This window comes from Ixodes scapularis, unplaced genomic scaffold, assembly GCF_016920785.2.
Source record: "Ixodes scapularis isolate PalLabHiFi unplaced genomic scaffold, ASM1692078v2 PGA_scaffold1__304_contigs__length_218370807, whole genome shotgun sequence".
Classification (NCBI taxonomy): Eukaryota; Metazoa; Arthropoda; class Arachnida; order Ixodida; family Ixodidae; genus Ixodes; species Ixodes scapularis.
In genome coordinates, this window is record NW_024609846.1 from 18709385 (window position 1) to 18736500 (window position 27116).

Genomic DNA, 27116 nt, shown 5'->3' on the forward strand with positions numbered 1-27116 from the left:
ATGCCGGTGACGTCATCAGTGATGATGACGATGACGATGGGGATGCCGGGGACGTCATCAGTGATGATGACGATGACGATGTGGATGCCGGTGACGTCATCAGTAATGATGACGATGACGATGCGGATGCCGGTGACGTCATCAGTGATGATGACGATGACGATGTGGATGCCGGTGACGTCATCAGTGATGATGACGATGACGATGTGGATGCTGGTGACGTCATCAGTGATGATGACGATGACGATGTGGATGCCGGTGACGTCATCAGTGACGATGACGTCATCGGGGGGTCACGCGACATCGGCGGGGGTCACGTGACCTCGGGGGGTCACGTGACCTCGAGGAGGGGGTCACGTGACCTTGAGAAGGGGGTCACGTGACCCCGGTGGGGGGGCTCGCGCGGTGCATTATGGGACATTTCCCATGATGCACCGCGCGGTTACGCCGACGGCGACGGCGACGGCGACGGCGACGCCGCTCAAGCCGGAAACGGGCCCCTAAGAGCTGCGCTCTAAAATGAAAGCCGTTTACAACTCCCTGTAACGCAGAATTAGAGCGCAGCTCTTGAGGAGGAGGAGGGAAGGGCACTGGGGGGGGGGGGGGTCAAGTGACCTCGGGTGGCGGGGGGTCACGTCACCTTGGGGGGTCACGTGACAATGCTGATAACGTGATCAGTGACGTCACTGGTGACGTCATTAGTGATGATGACGATGACGATGCGGATGCCGGTGACGTCACTAATGACGTCATCAGTGATAATGACGATGACGATGCGGATGCCAGTGACGTCATCCGTGACGTCACTGATGACGTCATCAGTGGCGATGACGTCAACGGGGGTCACGTGACCTTGGGAGGGGGGTCACGTGACCTGGGTAACCATCGTGACTCTCGTGAGGGTAACCCTGGTGACCCTCGTGAGGGTAACACTCGTGACCCTCGTGAGGGTAACTCTCATAACCCTCGTGAGGGTAACTCTCATAACTCTCGTGACCCTCGTGAGGGTAACCCTTTTGAGGGTAACTAACCCTCGTAACCCTTGTGAGGGTTACGAGGGTAACCCTCGTGAGAGTAACCCTTGTAACCCTCGTAACCCTCAGGAGGGTTACGAGGGTTACTCGCGGTTACGCCGACGCCGACGGCAACGCCGACGGCGACGCCGCTCAAGCCGGGAACAGGCGCCTAAGAGCTGCGCTCTAAAAGTGGTTGTCATCATTTATGCCGCGAACTTGTTATCAAACGCCCAAAAGATGATCGCCCAACCGGCCGGCCCGGTGGTTTTGAGCCACGCACGCGTGATTTTGTCTTTCATCGCGAACCCCTCTAGATTCGGCGCTGAAATCAGTACGAAAACAGCAACAGCTGGTAAAGCAGAGATTAGAGTCAAACATTGTGCAGAGGCTGAAGCATCTATCATTGTTAAGCTTCAATTCGATAAATAGCATTGCAGGACTTCCGAACCATGCGCTTGCCTAGGTTTTTTCATCTTGTATGCGACTGTATTTTTTAGTGAGACTCGGGAGTTTCACTATGGTGGATTTTCACGTGGCTGGCACTGGCGTCACATCAGCGGCCTTTGGGGTGGCTTTGCTTTGTGCCTTCTGCAGCGTACACATCGCACCACCGAACTTGTTCATCTCGGCTAGAAATAATTAAAATTTTCAGCTGGCGTGTTGCCATGACGTCACGTGCAGGCCGTCAGTCAGGCGACGCTTGGCCTCTGTCGTGCAGGTGCCGTCCGAAAATCATTTTCAATATCGGCCTAATGTCCACTGTGCGCCACGGCCGGATATCTGGCAGGTATTGGTGTACCGTCGTTTCGCCACCGGCCTCGTATCGGCGCGGTATCGTGCGAGTATAGTGAACAGATCGGCACGGGTATAGGCCGCGAGTTGCATATGCGTCTGCTCTGTTTCGTTACTGCGGTCTGTATCAATATGCGTGACAGACTAGTTCTCGCGAAACGGTATTAAAAATCGTACTTTCTTCCAAACTGAACTGAAAAGAACAACAATAAAAAAGTGTTTTTGCAAAATAAAAAAACCGAAAAAACCCTAATGGCTGTGAAATTACAAGGTATCTAGATTACTGTGATATTCATTTCATGGTCTGGCGCTTGCCTCAAGAAATGTGCAGCGCCATATGTTCAGATTATTCAGCAGAGTGCGGCCCAAAACAAACGTAAAACACGCATCGCAAAAAAAAAAAAAAAAAAAGATTTGAAAATTAAAGTGGAAGAATCCCATAAAGTGAGCTTTGGTTGATTCGGCGAGACATTTCTTGTTGCTATAGTTTTACCATCATCAATTCTAAAAGCTGTATTTTAGGTTCCTGGCGTCGTAATCATCTCCAAATTTCTTGAACATCAACGCTTTGCGGATATCCAACAGCACCTGGACATCGCATGTTCAATGAAAATATCTTAGAAGAATAGCCATAAATTATCACTAAGCAGTAATTAAACTTTTGGCCGCATATGTATTTTATTCGAGATATCTGCAGTTTCTTTGCATTGAATCATATAGACCACACTTACAAAATTCTCACTAGTGTACTTTGTATTATGAAGCATCCTAATGTTCCCAAGGTTTCTAATTAACTGTGTTTCACAGAACGCAAATCAACTAACATTTTGATATTTTCAGAATACCGCTTACTCCACCCCATATCCAAGAAAGGTGGCCATTAAAACGTGGTACATCAATCGCATACACGAACCAACAGAATTGTATTTGATCGCTCTCAGAAGTTTATTACACTATTATCACTAGACGTGGATATGCGGCGCTGTTGTGAACGAAGTACGGGCTGTTTCAGAGATATAGCCCAAATTTCAATCACGAATTGCAGCTGCTACGTAGTAGTAATCTAAAAGGGGCCATCGGCCATAAAAAGATACATGAACCTACGACCGTATACAGATGTCAAAAAAAAAAACAAGTGAAGTGAAACTTTTAAAGCGACAAAAAATATTAACGGCCCTTGACTTTGTTTTTGAGCGCCCGAGCATTAGCCGTGGCCCAGAGTAATGTATGCCACGGCTAATGCACCGGTGTTTGTAAATAAGCATGGGAAAGTCCCTTTCTGTTGGAAACAAACAATTCAATCGGATAGTCTTCTTAAAAACGACAATAAAAACAAAGAGCCACGACAACAGAACTTCCCGTTTTTTTTAAGTTATTACGAGGTCATACCAGAGTGTTTCTGCTATTTTTGTTTTCTTTTTTTATCGATGGTTGATTTTGGATTACTGCCACGCAGCAGCGGTCAAATTATCTGCTTGGGAGAAAGGAAAAATAAAGTTGAACGTACTTTTTTTTTAATTCAAACGTGTCCGCCATTTAGTAGATGCTGCGTCAATTATCCGAGTCGGAAAATGTTTGTGGCGAATACTCTGGCCTGCATTGGGCACGAGGACTCCGTCCGCGTTCGGTTAGGACTCGGATCCAATCGAAAGCTTAGTGCCTCAGATGGATGGATGGATATTGGCTGTGCCCTTTGTAACGAGCGGTAACTTGCGCCACCTAGCCAGAGATAATGCATTCCTCCCCTTCTTAAATACCCAATTTCTTTCCCTCTACATCTCCGCAACTATAACCGGGCCGGGAGAGTGAACCAACAGGCTGACCTTTGGGGGATCGGGCGAATACAAAATAAAAATAAAAAAGGGAAACGCACCCCCGCTTTTTTCCCCCGGCGAGGCAGTAGTCGCCAATTTTCCTCAACCCAAGAAATGACAACCGTCATCGTTGCTCGATGACATCTTGAAAAGGATCTATTGAGGGAGGGCAACTAAAACCTTCAGGCCTGATTTCACAGACTGCCTCCATACGCCGCTCCACATACACTTGCGTGCACCCAAACCTCTTTTAACGACCAAGGGGCCCAAAACGCTTTGGTGTAGCATGCACCCGCGCAGAAGCTATGAAAAAGTACATTTAAAAAAAAGATTTCTGCGAATTTATAATTTTGCAGGACACAAAACAAATTTAGTCATAGCGAAAGAGAGATGGACCCCAGCGTATGACAAAATTCGAAGCAAAATTATACACAAAAAATACTCATGTGCGAGTGAAACGTCATAATCATTGTCCCTGTCCACATCACATTTTATTGTCTAATCATATACTTAGCCTTATAATGCGCTGGAATCTTTTTCTTTTTTTGCACTGTGATTGGCGGCTTTTGCGTTCTACAAGAACGTGAAATTAGAGACCTTTTGTAAAGTGTATTTTCTGCGGCGAGCGCTACGATCATTGCAATTTAAAAAAAAATGAGGGCGTGGGTTTTTAAATTAACTCTTCGTGCTTTGTGACTGGTTTTTTGGCGTTCACATCGGCCGACGCCGCATTCCTATTGGCTGCTGTGGGATAAGAAGATGCTCAGGGTTTCCCTTGCGATGGCTTTCACGAGATGTCGGCTCCGAGGTAAAGCGATGACATTTGGATGCCCAGTTCGCGTGTTCGAATGGCGGTCGAGGTGTCCTAATTTTGACCGTGGCTTCTCTGGACAAGGTGCTGGGTCACCCATGGTTCCGCGTAAAAATATCTCCGGTGATGGAAATTATTCGCGAGCCCTTATTGCTGGGGCGTGTCAGGAGTGATCTCCGACAGTTGGGAACGTGAAACTCCCAAATTTGGTCTGTTGACAGTCCCTGATACTCCGTAGATTGGAGTGATTAACCCACCGAGTGCTCTGCAAAACAGTGAACGCTCATGTACTTCTACAGTACAGACGGCCCAGTTTTGTTTCTTCCTTTTTTTAGGTTTTACTGGTTTGTGTAAAGCATAAAATGAGGTCGTTCCCGTAGATGTCGGCAGGGGAATCACCACAACGTAGAATCATTTGATACATATAAAAAGCTATTTTTATCGCGCTTAAAAAAAAAAGAAATACGCTTTCTCGCTGATCGTTGCCAAAAGAAATGTAACGCGATAAAATTTGGGATTTTTTGCTGCTCAGTTAAGGCATGTTCACACATTTTTGGCTATACTGTTGGGTCGTATACGATACCGAATACCTTTTTGAAACGATACGTAGAATGGGTGTCAAAATGTTTATAGGTTCTCTTCAGTATTTCTCTTGAGCACGCTGTTTTACAAGATGACTGGAGAACAGCAAAAATAGTTCCCATATATAAGGACGGGGATTGGAATACAGCGTCAAAATGCAGGCCTATTTCTTTAACTAGTACAACATAATGTTAGAGCACATAATCTTTGCGCATATTTTATGTCACCTAGACAAACATAACCTCATTTATAGAAATCAGCACGGTTTTAGAAAGTCACTGTCAACCACAGCCCAGCTCATTGAATTTACACATGACTCAGCTGAAAGAATTAATGAATGGGTGCACTATCACGTAATGTACTTTGACTTTTCTAAAGCGTTTGACAGCGTGTGACATTCAAAATCGCTTTCAAAAATTTCCAACATTCTCAAAAACTCACATATTTCAAGTGGTATAACTTTTTATTTAACATTCAGAAGCCAATACGTTCACCTGTTATACAATTTACTCTGATAAACTACCCGTTATTTTTGGAGTATTCCATGGCTTCCGTGCTTTGGCCACTTTTGTTTTGGGTTTTTATTAACGAAATATTTAACATAAATGTCCCACTACGAATTTTTGCAGATGATTGTATTATATATAACGAAATAAGAAACCACAACAACAACCTTCAGCTTCAGGAAGCCTTGGGGGCAATATTGAATTGCCCTAAAACGTGGCAAATGAAGCTAAGGTTTGTTAAGATAGCCATCATGACAGTCTCATGTAAAAGAGAGCCGATCTAATTTAATGGCTTACTTGAAAGACAACCTCTTAGACGAATCCAGGAATATATATATTTAATATTTGTTTTTGGAATAAACTCAACTGGACCCAGCGCTTCGAAGCGACTGTTTATAAAACGTGAAGCACTTCGTTTGCGTTGAGAAGGAAACCAAAAATTTGTTGATTCAGATAATAAACCTATTGTCTATAAAAGGTTTGTTAGACCTGTGTAAAAATACACCAACTCATTGTGGCAGCCTTAGGCGCAAAATGGTACTCTCAGGCTTGAAATTATTCGGAAACTGCCTGCTAGGTTTATTTTTATTAATTTTCGAACAGGAAACTCATCCGCAGAACTGCTTCTCAGGGCGCAACTTCAGCCGTTGTAAACGAGAGAAAAAAATTGGTAGATTAAAAGTACTGTATAATACTCTTAACGGCACTATTCGAATCGAAAGCCCAAGATACTTAGAATCATTATCGACAGGGTCCCGACGTCTAAACCATACTGGAGCGTTAAAATAATACAGGTTTAAGCTTAATTACTGTTTTATGTATTTTTCTTTTCTCGGACAATTCAAGAATGGAATGAGCTAGAAAACAATATTGTAATCTCAACACCTGTTTAAAATTTTATTACTGCTCTGGAAATGTTACTTTCCTGAGTGTTTCTTTTTACTGTTTCATTTTCGACTGTACTTTCTGTCGTATGGTGTGCCCACTCCTGCTACGGCTTCTCAAGTGGAGCCAGTAGTATTTAGAAATAAATATTAAATATATAAAATAGTCAATAACAGTACCAGTGACACCTTATAGATGGCGCCGCCAGTACGTTCGCCCGTCGTGAGAGATCACAAGAAGTCAGCTATGAGCCAACGCGTGTGTGAACCAGCCTTGCAATACTGTTGAAATTTGGGCTAGTTGGTGAAGCATGTTTACGGGTAAAGCAGCGCGAACAAGACACAGGATAGAGAAGATGCGCGCAGACTGAGCGCTGACTGTCAACTGTTTATTTTGAAAGAAACGCACAACGGCGTGGTCACACCAAACAGAAATTACATCACGACACATGACCGTCACATGATCGTCACAAGTAAAAGCCCCTCGAAAATGCCAACTCACAATCATAAGAATCTATCGAAGGCGCGCAGACACAGTTGTCTTTGAACTTGAAAATGTAAAAGGCCTCAGTTATCTCCCTAGTTCGTTGGTGACTGTGTCTTCCCAGCCACCGTGGCATCTTCCAAAACCGGGGATCGCAGTGAACCGCCAGATTCCCTAACGGAGACGGCCTAATCGAACACGCGTGTTTACGTAATCTATCATCAATGCACCGACCGGTATGGCCGATGTAAACTTTCTACAAGTCAGGAAAATACTGTAGACCAACCCCCCCCCCCCCCCCCCCCCGCGAGGGACAAACTTGTTTTACAGCGAAGCTGCATACCTCTACCTGACAAGAAAATTTTTTATGTCGTTGGGGTGCTACAGTATTCCCCTGACTTGTAAAAAAGTTTGCATCGGCCGGACCGGTCGCTGCATTAATGATAGATTACGTGAACACGCGTGTTCGATTAGGGCATCTCCGTCAGGGAATCTGGCGGTTTACTGCGATCTCCGGTTTTGGAAGATGCCACGGTGGCTGGGAAGACACAGTCACCGACGAACTAGGGAGATAACTGAGGCCTTTTACATTTCCAAGTTCAAAGACAACTGTGTCAGCGCGCCTTCGATAGATCGTTATGATTGTGAGCTGGCATTTTTTAGGAGCTTTAACTTGTGACGATCATCTGAAGGTCACGTGTCGTGATGTAATTTTTGTTTGTTGTGAAGACGCCGTTTGACGTTTCTTTCAAAATAAACAGTTGACAGTAAAGCGCTCCGTCTGCGTGCATCTTCACTGTTTTGCGTCTTGCTCGAGCTGTTTTAGCCGTAAACGAGCCAGCCTTCATTTGTTCGTTTGTCTTTCAGATAAGTTGATTCCTACATTGTTTGTTTATAGGTTGTTTATTCAACTTTGATGGAGTTCATGGGGTCGTCCTGCGCACTATTTTGCGTGGACTGGGAAGACCTTACCCTACACTGCGTCACATGACGTCACAATAAGATGTCACAGTTTCATGTGACGTCACATCTGGTGGAGTCGCAACGCCAGATGACGCAAGAGTTTCACGTGACGTCATGTAACACTGCGCCAATGGTACACACATTCAAATTTCCCGTTAAATTTAGCGAGGAAGCAATCTTACGGTGTGGCTGCTCATTAAGTTATATCGCATTTAAAAAAAAAAGTTTCTTATATCAGGCTTGTTTCTTACAGCTAGCGACCATGTACAAGAAAGATGAAACAGTCAAACGCCTCGTGGAGGAGTACGAGTGGAGAATACACCCGGTCGTCAACCCTGATGGATACGCGTACACCCATACTATCGTAAGTGCTGCCGTTGTATTCACTCGATTAGGCTAGGTGGAGCTAATGCCACTGGATACTTTCGGAAGTAGCTCCAAGCTTCCGGTATGGTCGCCATTTTGGTTCATGGAATGGGCATTTTCTCCTTGTTCTCTCCATTCATTGTGAGTCGACCATTATATTTTGTCAAAAAAATAAACAAGTTTGTAAGACCAGACGATTTTTTTTTTTACTTCAAGTCCCATGGGAATTCTGAATAATATTAAAACGTGCGGTGTGGTTTTTGTTTTCTCTTAATATGTCACGGGGGAGTCATATTAATTAGTTGATTTCAAACTTTCAGGTGTGTTGGTTTGACGCACTGCCACAGCTCAAATTTTCCAATTGCTTTTAAAGTAGTGACTTATAGTGAGTTATTTTTCTCACTTAAGTTATTGCAGCCTTTTCTGGGGTGTCACCACGGAAACCAATTTAGGTAAATTTACCTTCTTCAGAAGAAAAAAAGTGTTTAGCGGTACTCATGCCCCCAGTGGCACTCACACCGAGATCGTGTTCAATTATTTGAAAACAATAAAAATTTATAACTTACATGAATATAGACTATGCGTCACTACCAAAAACAAAAACAACAACAAATAAAACCCAAATTATAACAAAATTAGCTTCATTAGAACGAAATAATATAATTTACGTGACTGGCCACAATGAATATCGGAAAATTCTTAAATGCAAATCAAATTATGGACACCCAATGATTGAGTATATACTGTAAACGACTTAATTTTCGCGGGCTCAAATTTTGCGAATCAGACCAAAGCTAAATATTTCAAATTATTCGCGGGTTCTAATTTTCGCGAATCGAGTGTAGCTTCCGTAGCGCTCACATATTGCCCGAATTGTTCGCGGGACGCACTTTTCGCGAATTGTAGACGATTCGCGAAATTCGCGAAAATTCAGTCGTTTACAGTAGTTCCCAACTTCCTCAACAGATATATAAACCTTGAGTTCCGTTCCGTTAAACAGCTACGCTCTTTTTCTTGTATGTTTGAAGACATATTGTGAATTTCACACTGAATTACTGTTCTTAGTTTCAATCCTGTAATAATGTGTTTTTGTGTGTGTTCTGTACTACCTGGCAGAAATATGATTTGTACCACTGCCGATGCGGCTCAGGTCTCGACAAGTTTGGTAGTGAAGCTTCTGCCCTTCCGCTCCACCATTTCTTTTAAATGGGAAGCAAGCATAATCATAATCATCCTCATTATTGATACTGTTGATATTATTAGTAATCGTGACGTCATGCATCCTTTGAAGTGACGTCGTGGTGCCACGTGACATCACGTGACATCGTGATGTTTAGCGAAGAAGTGTTCCCGCTAAATTCATTAAAAAAATGTCCGTGTGCAGCGTGATTCTGTGTAGTGGTCTGTCCTCAAGGATGGCGCCGCATTTCATTCACTGGACATTGCGAGGAACCGTGAACTTTTTTACGTAACATCATTGGAGACGTTTAGTAGCCCGTGTCGCCCCTTTGAAGCATGGACTGACCATGCATCTACTGTGTGCTCGAATTCCGCAGCGTACGGTATAACAAAAGTCTCCACAAGTGTGTGTTAGCATTGCCATAGCTTGCTCTATATTCACGAAGCCTGGCAGATCGCCACGAGACTCGGCCGCCGAATGTGAAAAGGTAGAGCGGGTGACAATTGCCATGTAACGGGCACCCTGCTGCGGCGAAACGTCGAATCACACTTGTCCCGAGCGATGGAATGTCCGCTCGTGCTTCTCACGTTCCTCGGGCTACCGCTTCTTTTCTCGTCGGGTTTGAAAACCATGTTTTGGGTCCTCGCCGCTGCAGAAGATGTGCGCTGAATACAAGACTCCCCGAGAAATGCTCTGTGCTATCGTGCAGATCATCGTACTTCAAATGTACGACCGGGCACTGCATGGCTAAGCCATCGAACTGCCAGGCTTTGTGAGTATATATAGGAGGCTATCGTATCGCTCATACGAGCGAACGGAAGCACACGGCATTTTCGCTAGCGTTGCGTGCTCCACGTTGCGCGCGCGCGGAGCCTACACAGCATCTTGTTTTTGCGCATGGCGACAACACGCATGCGCAGAGCAGAACACGAAACGCTAGCGACAGGCCGCACAGGGTTTGCGTTTGCTCCTATACAAAATAATCGATCTATAAATTATTGGTGAAGAAGCCTAAAGTACGAGAATCTTTCATTTATATTCACTGGCGGCTTCAAAAGCGCAGGGCGTGGTGCGCTTGAGAATCTTCTTATTTACCCTTAGACAATGAAATCATCGTATTGGTTGAGAAGAACGCCCAAGAACGAATCGCCAAGGAAGAAACTTGAACGTTATGCGCCACCCCACGCCCGTATTTTTTAATCGTTCAGTTACTAATGGTGATATTCGTGAACTGCGTGCCCCACACTCTAATAAAGGTTGTGGGTTAACCCTACCCCAGAATACGAGACAAAGAATCACGGCGAACAGTATACGTATCATAACGAATGGCGATGCTCAAAATACGTATAGGAAACAAAAAGTGCTACGTGCCCGCGGGCAACCAGTACTTGCTCGTTCTCCCCGAACCCATCGCATTCTTCAGATCTGGTCGTACTCTGAGCCTCGTAATTCGCTGGGATTCTTCTATAAATCGCTATGATTGGCAGTCTCTGTATTGGAAAGTGAAGACACAGACTTGTTTTAGAGTGCAGCCTGTCGTCTAGTGACATCAGCTCTCCTCCTTGCACCCGTCGTCGCAAAGCGCCGGGGTTCCTGCGTGACTTCTAAAGCGTTTCGTGGGTAATGATTTGTATCAAATGATTATAATATTACAAATTATCGAAGTATATATCCCCGAGAATAAAAGCCTTTTAATAGATATACGCACTCCGGTTTCTTTGTGAGGAATCTAAAGGATGGAAACTAAACTGCCGGGATAAGCCATGGCTCCTCTGCCAGTAACAAAGAGCGAGAAATAAAACTATCGTCAAGAGGATCTAGAAGGTAGAATAAAATAGGGAAACTACAGCACCATGTCGGAACTTTCATTGAGTCTCAGGTGAGACAACACCGAATGCGATGCTCGATCAACCCGTTTTCAATTAGCCTGTCCATCCGCCGCCATGCATTCTAAGAAATACGAAACGCTTACTGTCGCGCAAAGTGCGACGGTAAGCGCCAACTTTCGAGCGCACTGCTCGAAACGCGATATAATATTCGAAGAGAACTCCGTGGCTGGCGACGCTGAAAACCGGTTTAGATGTACACAGAAGTCTGCGCTGTGACGCAGATCTTGGTGTTTCGCGTTCTTTCGCTATTCAGAGCGCGGACAGGCTTCCTTTTTTTAGCTCATTGTATTTCTGGTTTAGAAAGTGGCCAAGCTCTTGCCGTAGATTGCAGCGATTGGCTCTCCCAACTGCTTTATGGGAAGGTAATCGTCCAAGAATTTTAGAGCCGCGATCAGACCGCAGCGAAAGCCGGGGTCCTTCTACTCACACATCAAACAAAAGACGATGCAGACATGATGACAGAATTATCTGCCGACGCTCTTCAAGTGCTTTCGAAGTACGTTTCCTTCGAATGCGTCTGCAGAGAGTCTTTGTATGGCTAATCTGACAGCACACTCGAAACAAAGAAGAAGTTCGTTAGAGAGAGTGTCTGCAGACTGTCTTTTGTATGATGTACTATCGAAACCTGTTATAACGAAGTCGGTTATAACGAAATAGCGGCTACAGCGAAGTGATCACGATTTCCCATTCGCTTTTGCACTTCGTTATAACCGATGACGGTTATAACAAAATAGCGGATATATCGAAGGAATTTCCGATTCCCGTTGACTCCGTTATAGCCGGTCTCGAAAGTATCAGCAGCGTGAAAGTGGCTTTAGACTGATGGCTGTCTTTCGAACACTCTCTACTACGCGATGTCTTTCTTGTCGCCAACGTTTCAGGATCGGCTATGGAGAAAAACGCGGTCGGTGAGCAAGATCTCCGGGGGCTGTCGGGGAGCAGATGCTAACCGGAACTTCGACGTGGGTCCGTTTTGCGGTGAGTGTTGTTCGGGGATCCCTAATTTGCGACGGCGAAAAGGTCAGCTCAGGAATATCTTCCTTTCCTCTTTGTTCCGTCTGACGAAGTAAATAAGATGACCAAAACATTTCTAACTAACGGAGAGGCGAGCCGATGAACTTCCAGCGTCTTGAATACCCGAGACTTTAGGAAAAAAAGAACCTATCTGTGCTTTGTGTGCATTTTTATTCCTGCATGAGTCTCGGCTTTTCGGGATGTTACGAATAATGCACGTGCGCTATCCGCTTTAATGTAGCGACGAAATTATAATTAGATCTTTGAAAGATGGAACCATTGAAAGATGCTGCGATTAAAGAAATATTTGTGCAGCCAGAGTCGAGAGCGCTAGAAAGCAATTTGGGTCCGTAGAATTCTCATGGAACCCGAACCGAGCTCAACTACAATAAAAGACAATGTTGACAGGGTGATAACTGGTTTCTTAGCACCTTTAATAACACTCGTCAGTGAACGATTTGTGCTTTTTATTCAATACATCCATATGCTTATTTGTTTCTGTCTAGAAATGATAATGAAATACCCTTGTATTACGGGCAGGTAAAAATGCATTGAGAACCAACTCCTTTAAAAAAATCAACGAACCAGAGTGCGTGGATGGATGCTCTGGTATGCTGATTTTTTGGGTAAGCAAGTGAAGGCGTGTTTATCTAAACCTCGCCCCCCCCCCTCCCCCATCCCTCCTCTCTCCCGTAAAACAGGTGATATGACATAAATGAAAACGCGCCATTCATAGCACCGAAATCGTCCCATTGACTTACCCTACAAGCTTTTACGAATTGTGGCCTTGGAGCAGGAAATCCGCTCAACCATGGCAACAACGCAAAAAAAAAAAAAACGATGAAAAAATGACCGCATCTCCACGTGGTGAATGATGTTGATTAGGGCGAAGCTCTGGTGGTGCTGATGATACTGATTTTGTTCATAGGTAGTGCTGATGGTGCTGACCGCAGCGCCCCCTCGTCTATAAACGTTGAGCCAATGCATGCAAAGTTTAACGCGATTATATACGCATTTAACCGCAGCGCCCTCTCCTGTATAGACGTTGAGCGGCTACATGCAACGTTTCATTTATAACATCCCCAGCTCTTGAGTTACTACTAAGGTCTCTCTATACTGGAAAGGTAGCGCCATCTCTCCTCCTCACCCTTTACGTTTCTCTCTTTCTCTCCTTTTGGCGCCGCGCGCGCCGCCTAGGGGGTACCAAGAAGGAGAACTCATAGAGTTATTATAATGTACGCTAGAGGTTCAACTGGCGCTAGTGTCTATGGGACTTCCGGTTGCAAATTGAAGCAGACAGCATGCAGTCTACTTTTCCAGTCGTCCTGTGTATTCCTATGGGAAAGCGCGCGTGAATTTTGTCTCGTCGCCGGAAAATAACATTAATAACCTTTGTTATTTCGGTTGTACCGGGTACTATGTACCTTTATTAATATTGTGAAAGTGTAATTGATTTAGTTACACCATTTTTCTTCACCACTGAACGATGTTAAAATTCGTTATATTTCAGGCCCAAACCTATGTTCCATGGCTGGTATGTAAAAATAAGCGACGATTCTAAGCAAAATAACAATCGAAAGGAATGTAGAGTGCGTTCAAGGTTCGCTGGCATTCCGGCGGCGCTTATATATTGCTAATATTCCCGCTCTGTCTCTATATGAAAATGACTCCGTCGTGCATTTTTACGATCTGTTAAAAAAAAATAAAGTATGTGGGCTACAAAAGATGTCTTTTTATTATTTTCTATGTCGGGCAGTTTTAATCGGGCACCTGTTCCCTGGCTCCTTCCTATTTGCAAAGATTTGGAGCCTACGGGTGATGATTTGAACCCACAACAAGCATCTTCGCGCACATGCGATCATGAGCAGAAAGAATAAAGCAGTACTTATTTATTGCAAATCTGACTATATTACGTGCCTTTCAATTTATATTTGGTCATCTGCATGCACAAGGAGTTACTTATCTAGTGTTACTACGTAGTTCTTGCCGTCTCTCTTGGTTTTCCACATGTCCTTCGTTCGTTTGGCACGTATGTCCCTCGTGCTGGATAGCGCCGACGCCGTGTTCGCGCTAACAGTGTCCGACAGTGCACATAAATACACGTACGTAGCGGTTTTAGCACCGTTTTTCGTGCCACAAATTTCAAATAAAAACGCTGTAACTGACCAATTATTTCGTCCGCGTGACTGAGAAATGTTCCAAGCTACCTAGTACGTACGAATAATTCGTGATATTTGCTGTTATAATCGGGCGCAGAGAGAAAATGCACTCGCTTTTTCCCCTAGAAATGCATTACCGGAAGTCAATTTCGGACTGGTTGCTGTCTGCTTCAATTTGCAGCAGCACACTAGCGCCAGTTGAACCTCTAGCGTACATTATAATAACTCTATGGGAGAACTAGCAGACGACGGCCGTGTCCTCTCTGCGCATTCAGAGCGCACAATCTTTCGCGTTGCGTATTTGAAAGTGCAGGTTTCTGATACATTCTGACATTGCATAGTACCAAGCAAGTGTTAAACACCAAGAAAGAATGAGTTAAACGTGACGGCAACGTTTTCAACCTTCGGATAAAGCTCACAGAACTGTGTACATAGAAAATAGAACACAGCTTTATCTCCACGAGTAACAATGCAACGATATGGTTCTCACGACTGTTGTAAGCACCGTCATTGTCAGTGATTAAATACGTAAGATTGCCTTCATAATATTCGGACCCCCATAATCGCGAGAATTTCTATATCCTGCAGTCTTCCACGAGCTTAACGACTACAAGCGCGCATTGCGATTGCTGCTGCCTCCGCGCTAAAAAGAGCTTGAAACGCTATAGCAATCATACCGTAGATAAACATGCATGAGCTATCAAGGACGCCGGACTATTGCGATCATTACTGTCGATCTGGTTTCGACCGGGGCCTTACGAAATTCGGGTGACTGCATGTATTGCAGATCTAGTTTGTCACTCGTCGCTCTTCATATTCGTTTCCCTTTTTCTTTTTTTTTTTTGAGGGGGGTTGGGGGGGGGGGGGGGTACGGTTGACGTTGATCCAGTGCTATTGTATTCCGATCTGTAAAGCCCTTCTGTACTTACGAATCGGAGGTGTCGGCTGGCCATACTACTGCAATACCGTTGGAAACTAGTGTTCCTTCGAGTGTACCGTAACTTCAAGCACTTTTTTTAAGTTTAATGAATTTTACAGTTATTTGCCAGAAATAAACATAATCTGCACAAGCTACGTAAAAAAAAGATTGTGACAGATTATTCATATGATGTATTACATAGCATCACAGTTTAGAAGTTTTGCCTCCTTTATATTTACTAAAAGTAAATATATCCAACTTTGGTTTTGGTCATTACCAGAATGGGGAAACATAATTGCAGAGAAAACGCAACTGACTCGAGATTAAAATATGTGGCATATATTTATTTTCAAATTACCACAGACTACCATAGCCAAGACAGCAGTGAATGGAAGCACGTATACACATGCTCAGATATACTTTTTACAACAAAGACAATGGATGAAAAATTATTAAAAGGAGTCACTACACAAATCTAACAGGCGAAACATAAAATTATAAAAAGGTCTCACACTAGCCAGTTTTAACAACAAAGACAGTACACAGAAGTATTATTACAAAAAAGCCTCATGTGAAATTTATGTATACAACACTAATATATACGGCAACTCATTACAAAAATGTGAACCCATTTGGCCCACGCGAAAACGCCGCGTCGCGGCGTCCGACTATTCGCTAAAGTGTCATTCGGTGAAACGTGGACGTTCACTAAAACGTCATTCGATCAAGTGAGTGTCTCCCGTCCTTCCCCGGCCGTCCGACAACGCAATCCGTGGCGAAACGCGAAACGGACGTCCAGCTACAAAAAAAAAAAAAAAAACGAAACGTTACACGACCAACGACAACAGCAAAACTGGCCCGAACGTCTAAGCAAGTACGGATCTGTCCGACGCAACGCAAGTCCGGCGTAGCTTGCGGCGCAGCTGGCGACGGGACACACGAGACACGGGAGAATTTGCTGGCTGGATCCTTCATGGCTGCCAAAGGGGCGGAGCGCTAGGAGAAGGTCACGTGCCACACATCGGCCTACCGCTGAGCTCAGCGGCGGGATCAAGGGTTGTCGCTACTTTTCCAGTATAGAGGGACTTTAGTTACTACCACATCTCAGAGCCCCCTACTCGTCCCGCAGTCGTGGCCGAGGGGTTAAGGCGATGGAAGAAATCAATTGGGGTCTCCCCGCACAGGTTCGAATCCTGTCGACTGCGCAAATCTTTTTTTTTTTTTTTTAAGAAGACAGCTGGGATGGCAATCGATGTGAGCACGGACGCCGGACAAGGCTAGACCCCAAGGAGCTTCGCCCCTAAAGTATAAATAAATCCTTTCGTACAGGAGTCGGAACCAGCAACGACACGTGTTCGGAGATTTACTGCGGCGACAGTCCCTTCTCGGAGCCGGAAACCCGTGCCTTGAGGGATGCCGTGCTGGCTGCCCAGGATCGCGTCTCGTTCTACTTCGGCCTGCACAGCTACAGCCTCTTGTGGATGTTTCCCTACTCGTACACGACCAGAAACGCCACCAACTACCAGGAGCTGGTGAGTTGATCCGGAACGCGACGCATATCGGTAATGATAGGGTGACGCTCTTTTCTGTAAATGCCGATAAACCCCGAAAGTTAAACCCCCAAACCTGTAACAGGCTTGAGCTGAGCTGGTTGGTTCACAGTTCACTTAAGGCCTAGCTGAACTAGAAAAAAACATACACATAAAGAAAGGACCATTCACACCGCTGGACTAACAACTGATTTTCTTTTTCCTCCTATTCTACTACGAGCCATACTTGAGGGAACAATTCTCTTTTCCTTCTTTTCCTCTTTTTTGCTTTCTAGTTCACCTTAAAATTTTCTTTCTAATTCCCCTTAAAAGTTTTACCCCCGAAGAAATCTTTTAGATGCGGAGCATCTCTTGCTCGGGTCTATGTCCCGCGGCGTCGTAGTCCGCACTCACACTACGCATGCGCAACTCTCCTCCTTCCCTCTCTCCAACAGCTGCGCGTTACTCTCTCCGCTCTCTCCCTGTACCAGCTGCGTGCACTTCGCGTGCGTTCGCTTCTACTCACACCGCGCGCGCATGCGCAACTCTCCTCGTCTAGTCTCCTCTCCTTCAAGTGTGAATATAAGCAGCGGTAGCGCGCGCAGCGAAGGGCAAGCGACGCTGAGCATAAACGCTTGAAGCAAGCGGCAGACCCTGAACCACGGCAACGAGAAGCGCCGTCCATTCGTCAACGTCGAGCGGCGGATGCTGAACTACGACAACGTGAAGCAGCGGCGGTTCGAGAACGTCGAGCAGCAGGACCTGAGGTTCGGAACCGTGAAGTTCAACGTAAACGTACGAAGCGAGCGGCGGAACCCGACCTTCGAGAACGGGAAACCGCGTTGGTTCGTGAACGTCGAGCAGCAGAACCTGAGGTTCGGGACCGTGAAGTTCAACAACGTTACTAACACCGTTAATAACACCGTTAATAACGATCCGCGATGCTCCGCATCACCCCATAATTCCCCTTGGGAAGATGGTGTAATTTTTTTCTTTCTCGTGCAGCACGAGAGAAGGTGCACTAATGCAGTCATCGCCTTTTTCCTCAATGGCAAGTGCCTCTAGGATTTCACGTCCCAGTTTTGTCTTGTTCCTTGCCACGATGTTTACGTCGTAGAACAGTGCCAAACATTGACACGCACGACAATGGATTGGCAAGTGTCCTCCTGCTGACAGGGTTTTCACTAATGCAGCGTGCTCTCTCGTCCGATCGTTAATGCATCGGCCGGTTTGTCCGATATAACTTCGGCCGCATGTCAGCGGAATATGGTACACCACCTCCTTTTCACACAGGGCGTATGGAGACTTGTGAACTGTGCCACACCTTTTCTCGTTGTTACTTCGCTCCTGGTTAACCCTGCGAAACATGGAATAGGCTTTGTTTGTAAAACTCAGCTCTCGAGACTACAGGAAGCTGGGTACCCAAAATCGCTCCTGGTAGCGATTTGCGAACAGGTGTGCAGGACCATCAAGCGCGGATTAGGGTGCACGAATAAAAGCACAAAGGAAAAGAAAAAGACTCGACATGCGGTGTTGGTAGCACCCTCTGTTCACGGGATGACCCACTAGTTGAAAAAGGTTGCTGGACGGCAAGGCGTTCAGGTGGTGTGTTCGGCTCCAAACAAAGCCTATTCCATGTGTCGCAGGGTTAACCAGGAGCGAAGTGACAACGAGAAAAGATGTGGCACAGTTCACAAGTCTCCATATGCCCTGTGTGAAAAGGAGGTGGTGTAGCACATTCCGCTGACATGCGGCCGAAGTTATATCGGACAAACCGGCCGATGCATTAACGATCGGATGAGGGAGCACGCTGCCTCAGTGAAAACCCTGTCAGCAGGAGGACACTTGCCAATCCATTGTCGTGCGTGTCAATGTTTGGCACTGTTCTACGACGTAAACATCGTGGCAAGGAACAAGACAAAACTGGGACGTGAAATCCTAGAGGCACTTCCCATTGAGGAAAAAGGCGATGACTGCATTAGTCGTGCTGCTCTCGTGCTGCACGAGAAAGAAAAAAGATTTCTTCGGTGGTAAAAGTTTTAAGGAGAATTAGAAAGAAAATTTTAAAGTGAACTAGAAAGCAAAAAAGAGGAAAAGAAGGAAAAGAGAATTGTTCGCTCAAGTATGGCTCGTAGTAGAAGAGGAGGAAAACGAAAATCAGTTGTTAGTCCAGCGGTGTGAATGGTCCTTTCTTTATGTGTAGGTTTTTTTCTAGTTCAGCTGGCCTTAAGTGAAGCCCCAAACCTGGTTTATTCGATTTGGGGAAAACCAAAACCGATTTGGAGTTGTTTTTGAATATAGAAAAACACAAGCTTCGTGGAAAAGTGTTTTTATTTGTAGCTCTACTTTTTGTTCATCCAGAACAATGCCCACACCTAACTGCGCGTGAGGCTATCTTAGCGACGCAAGCCCATTGTACTGTTTCCTTTTCTTGTAAGAGCCCAAACGTTTTTCAATATCTGGGTTACTCACACGAGGCTTGTAGGTTGGCGAATCTCGTCTCCGTGTCCTATTTTCTTTTAAAAAAAGCACCGATAAACCCAGATTTTGTTGATTTTACGACGTCAAAAGTTGGCACCGAAAAGCAACAAGTCTACACCCACAAATTAGCAACAAAATAAATCCAGTGAACATGGAATTTTAGTTATAAAGCATGGAAGGCCGTTTAATGGTGTCGCCAAATACCAGAAATGTGTCGTTCGTCCGTGCATGTCACCGCTAACTTTAACTGATAACATTCACGTTACTTGACGTGATGGAACCACATAACGCCGCTACTTGACTAGAAGTCAATATCCCCGCTAAATTGAGCTACGAAATAACGTCACGTGGGGGCACGGTATTACGTAACACCACGACTTGACACCGTGACCAAACGTCGCAAGACGTAGTCGCGTGATGCAGCGTGACAGGACGCCGAGAGCATGGGTGTGTGAGGGAGCATGATCACCTGGAGAAAAAAAGACGTATGACTGCTCCGATTGGCGTGTAGCTTCCGCCACATTGTTAGCTCATGGTGAACGGAGTATAGTCCCATGTCGGTACATTTTCTGGAGTGAATTTAAGACGTCGCCTTAGAATGAAATTCTGATTTTTTTCACTGCTTATCTTTAAAAAAAAACCTTACGCTCGCTGTAGTAATTGAAGCTGGCAGCTCACTGAACAGTTGTTAAGCTGGTACAGACTGTGCCCTCAACGTTTTGATTCTACAAAATAGTCGTCCAACTGAAGCATCCCGGAATATATTTGAGGGAATGACCAACGTAGGGGCCGTATTTATTAAATAAACACCTTGAACTACTTGATAACAAAGCTTCATATGTCCCTTTACTGTCTTTTCTGAAGAAAGAAAGAAGAAAGAAAACCTTGAAGGTAAACATCTTCGACAGACGTCTGTCTGGTTGGGAAGTGATAATGAAAAAAATATTTGACTCCAACCAAAAATTAAACTCGGACCCAACGTTTCAAAACCAGTTCGGTTTCTTCTTCAGGGGCGATTGATCTCGTGCGTGGGAGCAGCCTCGTCTTCTTTGGTGGCACGAATATCTTCTAATCGCGCTTCCGCCTTGCCATCCAGTCTTTTTCTAATCACCGTGCCGTAGTCCACTCACATAAGCAGATGGTAAGGTACCCATGGATCTGTTAATATTTCCTGGTTTATTTTGGATGCGCCATGATTCAAGGTGATGTCTTATTCGGAGATTTGTTTCAACATCAAGAACGGACGCGTTCGCGAAGTCTATTTTAGGGTCAAAGGTGTCACAGTGCTCCGCAAGAGCGCTGCGTTCTCGGTCGAATTTGCGAACATCGTTCTTGTGCTGGCGTAACCTTTCCGTAAAGTTCTTTGTTTCGCCGATATAAGATGAAGGGCATTTTAAGCAGGGGATCCGGTAAACAATTCCCGGTGCTTTTTTCTTCGGGGGGCGATCTTTTGGTCTTGGCATGAATCGACCGAGAGTGGATACCGGTTTGTGAGCCACGCGAATGCCTTGTTTTGCGAGCACCCGTGATAGTGCTTCGCTATAGTCGGTTGCAAGCTAAGAAAAAACCGGAAATGCCTCTCAGAGGAAAATGTAATCCTACGCCGAGAAACGCCAGCCAATCGTTTTCATGACGTCACGTATCCGTGGACCAATCGCGATCCTTTTGAAAAAAAAAAAAAGCTCAACATGGCTGCTGGCCTTAGCAACGCGACACTAGTTTCTCGTGACAATTATTCTGCTTTTTTGCACCGTGTTTTACGTGCCCGAGGTTACGCCACGAAATCTTAATGGTATCGGCTTGCGTTTGCAGCAGTTTTTGCGCGACAACGTGAGAATCCAGCGACGCTATCGCCAACGAAAATTTCGAAGCGGGCGCGAGGCTTAGCACTGCTGAGAGGTATGTTAGACGGTATGTTAGACAGTATCTTGGACAGAAAATGAATTGGGAAGACGGTACATTGGACATGACTTTCTTTCTTTACTAAACCGCTATTTCGTTGACCAAAAACGTATTCTAACTTATTTAAATGTCCTGAATGAATTAAATAAATATTGTAGTAGTTTAAGACACGTTTCCTGGAGGAAGAAAAAGCAACGTTGCTAGCGAACTACTTTCTCGACGGCGGAGGCACTTCAGATGGGCGCAATGCGCTTGTGGGTGGAGCTAAAAGATTGTTCTTAGGTTGCATCCGACTATAGTACCTTGAACGTAGGGAACGCTGATGCCCGTGATGGGACGATGCGGCGCAGCTCCCTTCGGTTGTGGGTTTTGGCGAGTGTGAAAAGTACGTTTGGTGACTTGTCGGATGAACCTTGTAGGGTAGCCGTTCTTTGTCAGGTCAGCGATCACACTCTGCTCCTCGCTTTTTCTGTCAGTTTCCGAAGAACAGATAACAGCCGCCTTGGACATGAGTGTTGCAACGACTGATGCCTTGTGACTCGTTGGATGGTTCGACTTATAATTAAGGTAGCGTCCGGTGTGAGTGGGCTTTCTGTATACCGAAAACTTCAACTCTTCCCCTTGCCTCTTCACCAGTACATCAAGGGATGGTAAAGTGTTGTCTTTTTCCCGTTCCACGGTGAACTGGATGTTGGGCTCGATGGAGTTGAGGTGAGCCAGGAACTTATCAACTTCTGATGTTTCCAATATACAAAAACAGTCGTCCACATAACGCGCGAACACCTCAGGTCTGTTGGTAAAGGACTGTAGCGCTCTTTGTTCTATGCTTTCCATTGTCAAATTTGCAGTGGTGACATATATGGACGCACCCATCGCAGTTCCGCTGGTTTGTTTGTAAAAGTCCCCTTTAGAGCAAAAGTAGGTGCTGCGGAGGCAAAAGTCAAGAAGGCGGCACAGCTCGTCCACGCTGAGGCAGGTTCTGGTGCTGAGTTCGGAATCTGATTCGAGAACCGTTCTGGCTGTGGAGACTGCCAGGGGTACTGGAACGCTGGTAAAGAGGGACACGACATCGAACGACACCATGCTGTGTTCCCTGTTGACCTTCACTTCCGACATGCGTTCAACGAAGTCACCGGCATTGCGGACATAGGTGGATGCTTTTCCAGTGAGAGGCGAAATTATCCGGTGTGAGTAGTTCGACAAGGCCCGGAGAAGAGAGGTGGTGAAATCTACTATGGGTCGCAGAGGGACGTTGATCTTATGGATCTTGGGCAGCCCATAGAAGCCCAGTGCAGAGCCATTCCTGCATATGAGCTGAAAGTAGAGGCCTTTTGAATCGGGATGGTTCCTGAAAACATCTGCCAGAGTCTTGTTCAGGCCGTCTTGGACTTGGCGGGTCAGATCTTTCTTTAGCTTTTCATAAGCAAGACTGTCAAGGAGGTCTCCGACCTTGTGCTCGTAAGCTTCCCGGTCTAGGACTACAGTCGAATTGCCCTTGTCCGCAGTTAGAATTACGATACTGGTATCCGCCTGGAGCTCCCGCAGCGCTTTGATTTCTTCTTTAGGCAGGTTATGACGAGGTTGAGAGCTGAGTCTTGAAAGAATACCTATTGCCTTAAGTCAGACTCCTTCGCGAACGTCGGGATCCAGGTGGGAGATTCCGTCTTCTACAGCTGCGACCATTTTCGGCAGGGGTGGTCTTCCTGAGGTCACGCTGAAATTGTGACCTTTCGCCAAAACGTCCGTCTCGCAGTCAGGAAGTCGTCTAGATGAAAGATTCATTACAAAAGCGGGGTTGCTGCTTTTGTTTGTCGTGCTTGACTTTGATAGAAAAGAAAGCTTCCTCTGCTGGGACGAACGTTGCTTCTTTTCGGCAGTGGCCGCTACGTTCTCAGCAAACAACTGCAGAGATGGTAGTACGTTTGGAATCTGATGTTCGAGCTTCCGACGTAGAAAAAACAGATCCAGTTCCTTTTTCTTTATGGTGGTATGGCATTCATGAATTCGGGCGTTGAGCAAGCGATGTTCTGCTTGAGCCACGATCCGGTGTCCCTCTTGAGTGTGGACGATAAGCTTAAGACGTAGGCTTTGCGGAATCACGCGCATGTCTCGGCAGGTTTTCGTAAAGTCAAGGTGCGTTTTGAAGACGGAGATACTGCGAGTAACGTTGACATACCGCTTCGAAAGCTGAGCTGCCGAACGCCCGTAATCGAGGTGTAAAGACTTGAAGGTAAACATCTTTGACAGACGGCTGTCTGGTTGGGAAGTGATAATGAAAAAATATTTGACTCCAACCAAAAATTAAACTCGGACCCAACGTTTCGTCCGGTATACAGGAAGCCCACACACCGGACGCTACCTTAATTTTAAGTCGAACCATCCAACGAGTCACAAGGCATCAGTCGTTGCAACACTCATGTCCAGGGCGGCTGTTATCTGTTCTTCAGAAACTGGCAGAAAAAGCGAGGAGCAGAGTGTGATCGCTGACCTGACAAAGAACGGCTACCCTACAAGGTTCATCCGACAAGTCACCAAACGTACGGTTCACACTCGCCAAAACCCACAACCGAAGGGAGCTGCGCCGCATCGCCCCATCACGCGCATCAGCGTTCCCTACGTTCAAGGTACTAGCGAAGCACTATCACGGGTGCTCGCAAAACAAGGCATTCACGTGGCTCACAAACCGGTATCCACTCTCGGTCGATTCATGCCAAGACCAAAAGATCGCCCCCCGAAGGAAAAAGCACCCGGAATTCTTTACCGGATCCCCTGCTTTAAATGTCCTTCATCTTATATCGGCGAAACAAAGAACTTTACGGAAAGGTTACGCCAGCACATGAACGATGTTCGCAAATTCGATCGAGAACGCAGTGCTCTTGCACTGCGTTCTCGATGTGACTGTGACACCTTTGACCATCCGATAGACTTCGCGAACGCGTCCGTTCTTGATGTTGAAACAAATCTCCGAATAAGACATCACCTTGAATCATGGCGCATCCAAAATAAACCAGGAAATATTAACAGATCCATGGGTACCTTACCATCTGCTTATGTGAGTCGACTACGGCACGGTGATTAGAAAAAGACTGGATGGCAAGGCGGAAGCGCGATTAGAAGATATTCGTGCCACCAAAGAAGACGAGGCTGCTCCCACGCACGAGATCAATCGCCCCTGAAGAAGAAACCGAACTGGTTTTGAAACGTTGGGTCCGAGCTTAATTTTTGGTTGGAGTCAAATATTTTTTTCAGAAAGAAAACCGTTTCTTTAGCTTTCGCTTGGGTGTCACTGATTTCTCGAACGTTGTAGCGAGATACATTGGCACGGGATAGTATCGCGATACACCAAATAGACCAAGAATATATTTCGACACTGCTATACAGGTAGTGAATAAATAAATTGTCTCGCGATTCAGAAATATAAATACTAAAAATTATTTCTGAAATGCTATGGCGATACATTTGTATCGCGCAACTGCCCAACTCGAAGCTTGTTTTATTTACAACAGTAGCTCCCAAGTAGAAAGCGCGGAACAATCAGCGCGCATAAAACAGCACAGCATTTAGTAAGTATTACCCCGGTTGCCGTTAGTACGGCTAAGGTCGGTTTGTGTGTTCGCAGCAGCAGCTTCGTTCGATGTTGGAGAAGGAGAAAGACGAACACGCATTGACGTTGGTTACTTCGGCAGATGTTCAAAAGCAGGTTATAGACATATCAGCGGATGGCAGAAACTTTGCTCCACGGCAAGCGCACCGTCTTGAAGGGGAAGTCAAACTCGGCCAGCGCCGGCGTTACCAGCTTTCCACAAGAGGGTAACTGATGGCGGCCTGCTGCTCTAGAAGAACGTTTCTCGAACTTAGTTACTTGATATCTATAGGGTGGTGTGCTTTGTGCAGCTTGAAGCCTCAATAATACAACGAACCTAATTGCGTTGATTTGTTTCTTTTTTTCTCTCTGTTTCAGCTTACTATTTCGGAGAGGGGTGCCGACGCCATCCGCAAAGTGTCGGGCACGAATTACACTGTCGGCCCAATTAACAAAATCATCTGTAAGTAAATTATGTCGTCCTCATATAGAGCGTGATTTGATAAATCCCTCACAGCTTCAGCGTGTTTGCCTATTCCCTAACGATGGCATCATACAGAGGCATCGCCATCTATGCTCGTTTCTACAACGAGAAAAAAAACATTTTGCGCATTATTTTTGCGTTGCTACGCGGAGTGTTTTCCCGAAAAAAAAAGGGGGGGGGGGGGGGAGATTTGCTTGTCGGAGTAAGAAACAATGTCTTTGTGGTTTGAAACGTGTGTGTCTTGATAAAATAGCATGAAGCTAATCTAAGATGCAAATACATGTAGCTTAATTCATCATTCAGGGGAAAGGAGTAATATTTCATAAGAACCCGGACTCTTTTCCTGCGGTTATTGAAATGCGTACGAGTATAGCTGTAATTGCCTCAGAGCACATCGATTGTGCCCTAGTGAACTGATTGGAATTAGGGGACGCCCCTGGACTACGACGGAGGCCTTGCCGTGGGCAGGAATGGTTTAGGGGTGATAGTGCTCGGATTGCAAAAGTGTGACACAAAACAAACTTACCGGTATAAAAAAAGACATTACCACAGTATGTCTTATGATGAAGCGATCCCGCAGAAGGCTTTTATTTCGGCAAGTCGCCCGATATTGAAGCAGCTACCCGAAGCTCATCGTGGCAACCAAAATGAGTCTATCGGCTGTAATACTGCGCAATACTGGTTTTTCATGTGGGGAAAGCCTTTGCTGCGACATACTTTTTCGACCCAGTAACTTTAAATATACTTTTGGTTTAATAAAATTTAAAAAGCCACTGTACGTTTTCAATTTCCTTTGGGCAGAAATTCCGCTTTGTCTCCCCCTTCGACAAATCGGAGACCCGCAAAAAAGGAAGTTTAGACGGTTGAAGGACAAAGTTTCAGTTGAAGAAAAGAAGGCGGGTGAAAATGTGAAAATAACTAAGTAAATGTCAGAATTTAAATAATGTAGAGCGATGCATTGATCGAAAAAGGCAAAGATGGGACATGGTGCTCCCGGAAGAAAGACGACAACGTGCTAGACTGGACCTCATTACACTGACGGTTGAGAAACAAAATCGGAGAGAATATGTAAACTTTCCGCATCGCCACATTCCCCAAGTACCAGTCAAGCAGCACGGCGATACTTGGCCAGTGTGGCAATGCCGGCCAAAACCCGACTCTAATATCGGCCGAAAGTGCGGTTTTGCACCACGTCCCGATATCCGGCAGGTATTGGCGTCCCGCCGTGCTGCCAACGGCCTAGTATCGTTGGCATATCGTGCGAGTACTACCCATGTCGAACTGTCGGCGAGACATCGGCCAGATATCGCATAAGCGTCTGCTGTGTATCGGCCGGACATTGTCTATGCGCTCGCCTTATATCGGCAATATCGGCAGTATTGACTCGCACGTTAATTCCAGATATAGGGTGCACCTTGCGCGCATACATGGACAAACGAAATTGTTTGCGATCTTTTACAGAACTTAATTAAACCACTGAAATTTCACACAGCTCGTTCTTTCTTAAAAGGAATTCCACCGTTTTTATGCCGTTCAAAATAATGAATTGAACACGAATGGTCGTGGAGGTTAGAGAGTTTTAGTAGAACGTTCGATGACTCCAAAAAACGATCTACCAAGACTACATATTGAACCAAAAGCAGGACTACTATTAGAAGCACGATTGCAGTGCACTTACGAATAAGCAGCGATATGATGTGGTTCGTGATAGATCCATAATCCGACTGGGGCAGCACAGAGCAACGCAGGCACGAATTC

General features: G+C 45.5%; 1 protein-coding gene across 1 annotated transcript in view; it reads left to right on the plus strand.

Annotated features, from left to right (window-relative positions):
• The window catches only part of LOC120836245 (zinc carboxypeptidase-like), a 50726-nt gene that overhangs the window by 21420 nt on the left and 2190 nt on the right, over positions 1-27116 (plus strand). Inside the window, exons 8-11 of the mRNA XM_040214120.3 lie at positions 8106-8216; positions 12169-12265; positions 16709-16911; positions 25253-25337. Of these exons, the coding sequence (XP_040070054.3) occupies positions 8106-8216; positions 12169-12265; positions 16709-16911; positions 25253-25337 (496 nt within the window). The remainder of the gene's footprint in view (positions 1-8105; positions 8217-12168; positions 12266-16708; positions 16912-25252; positions 25338-27116) is intronic.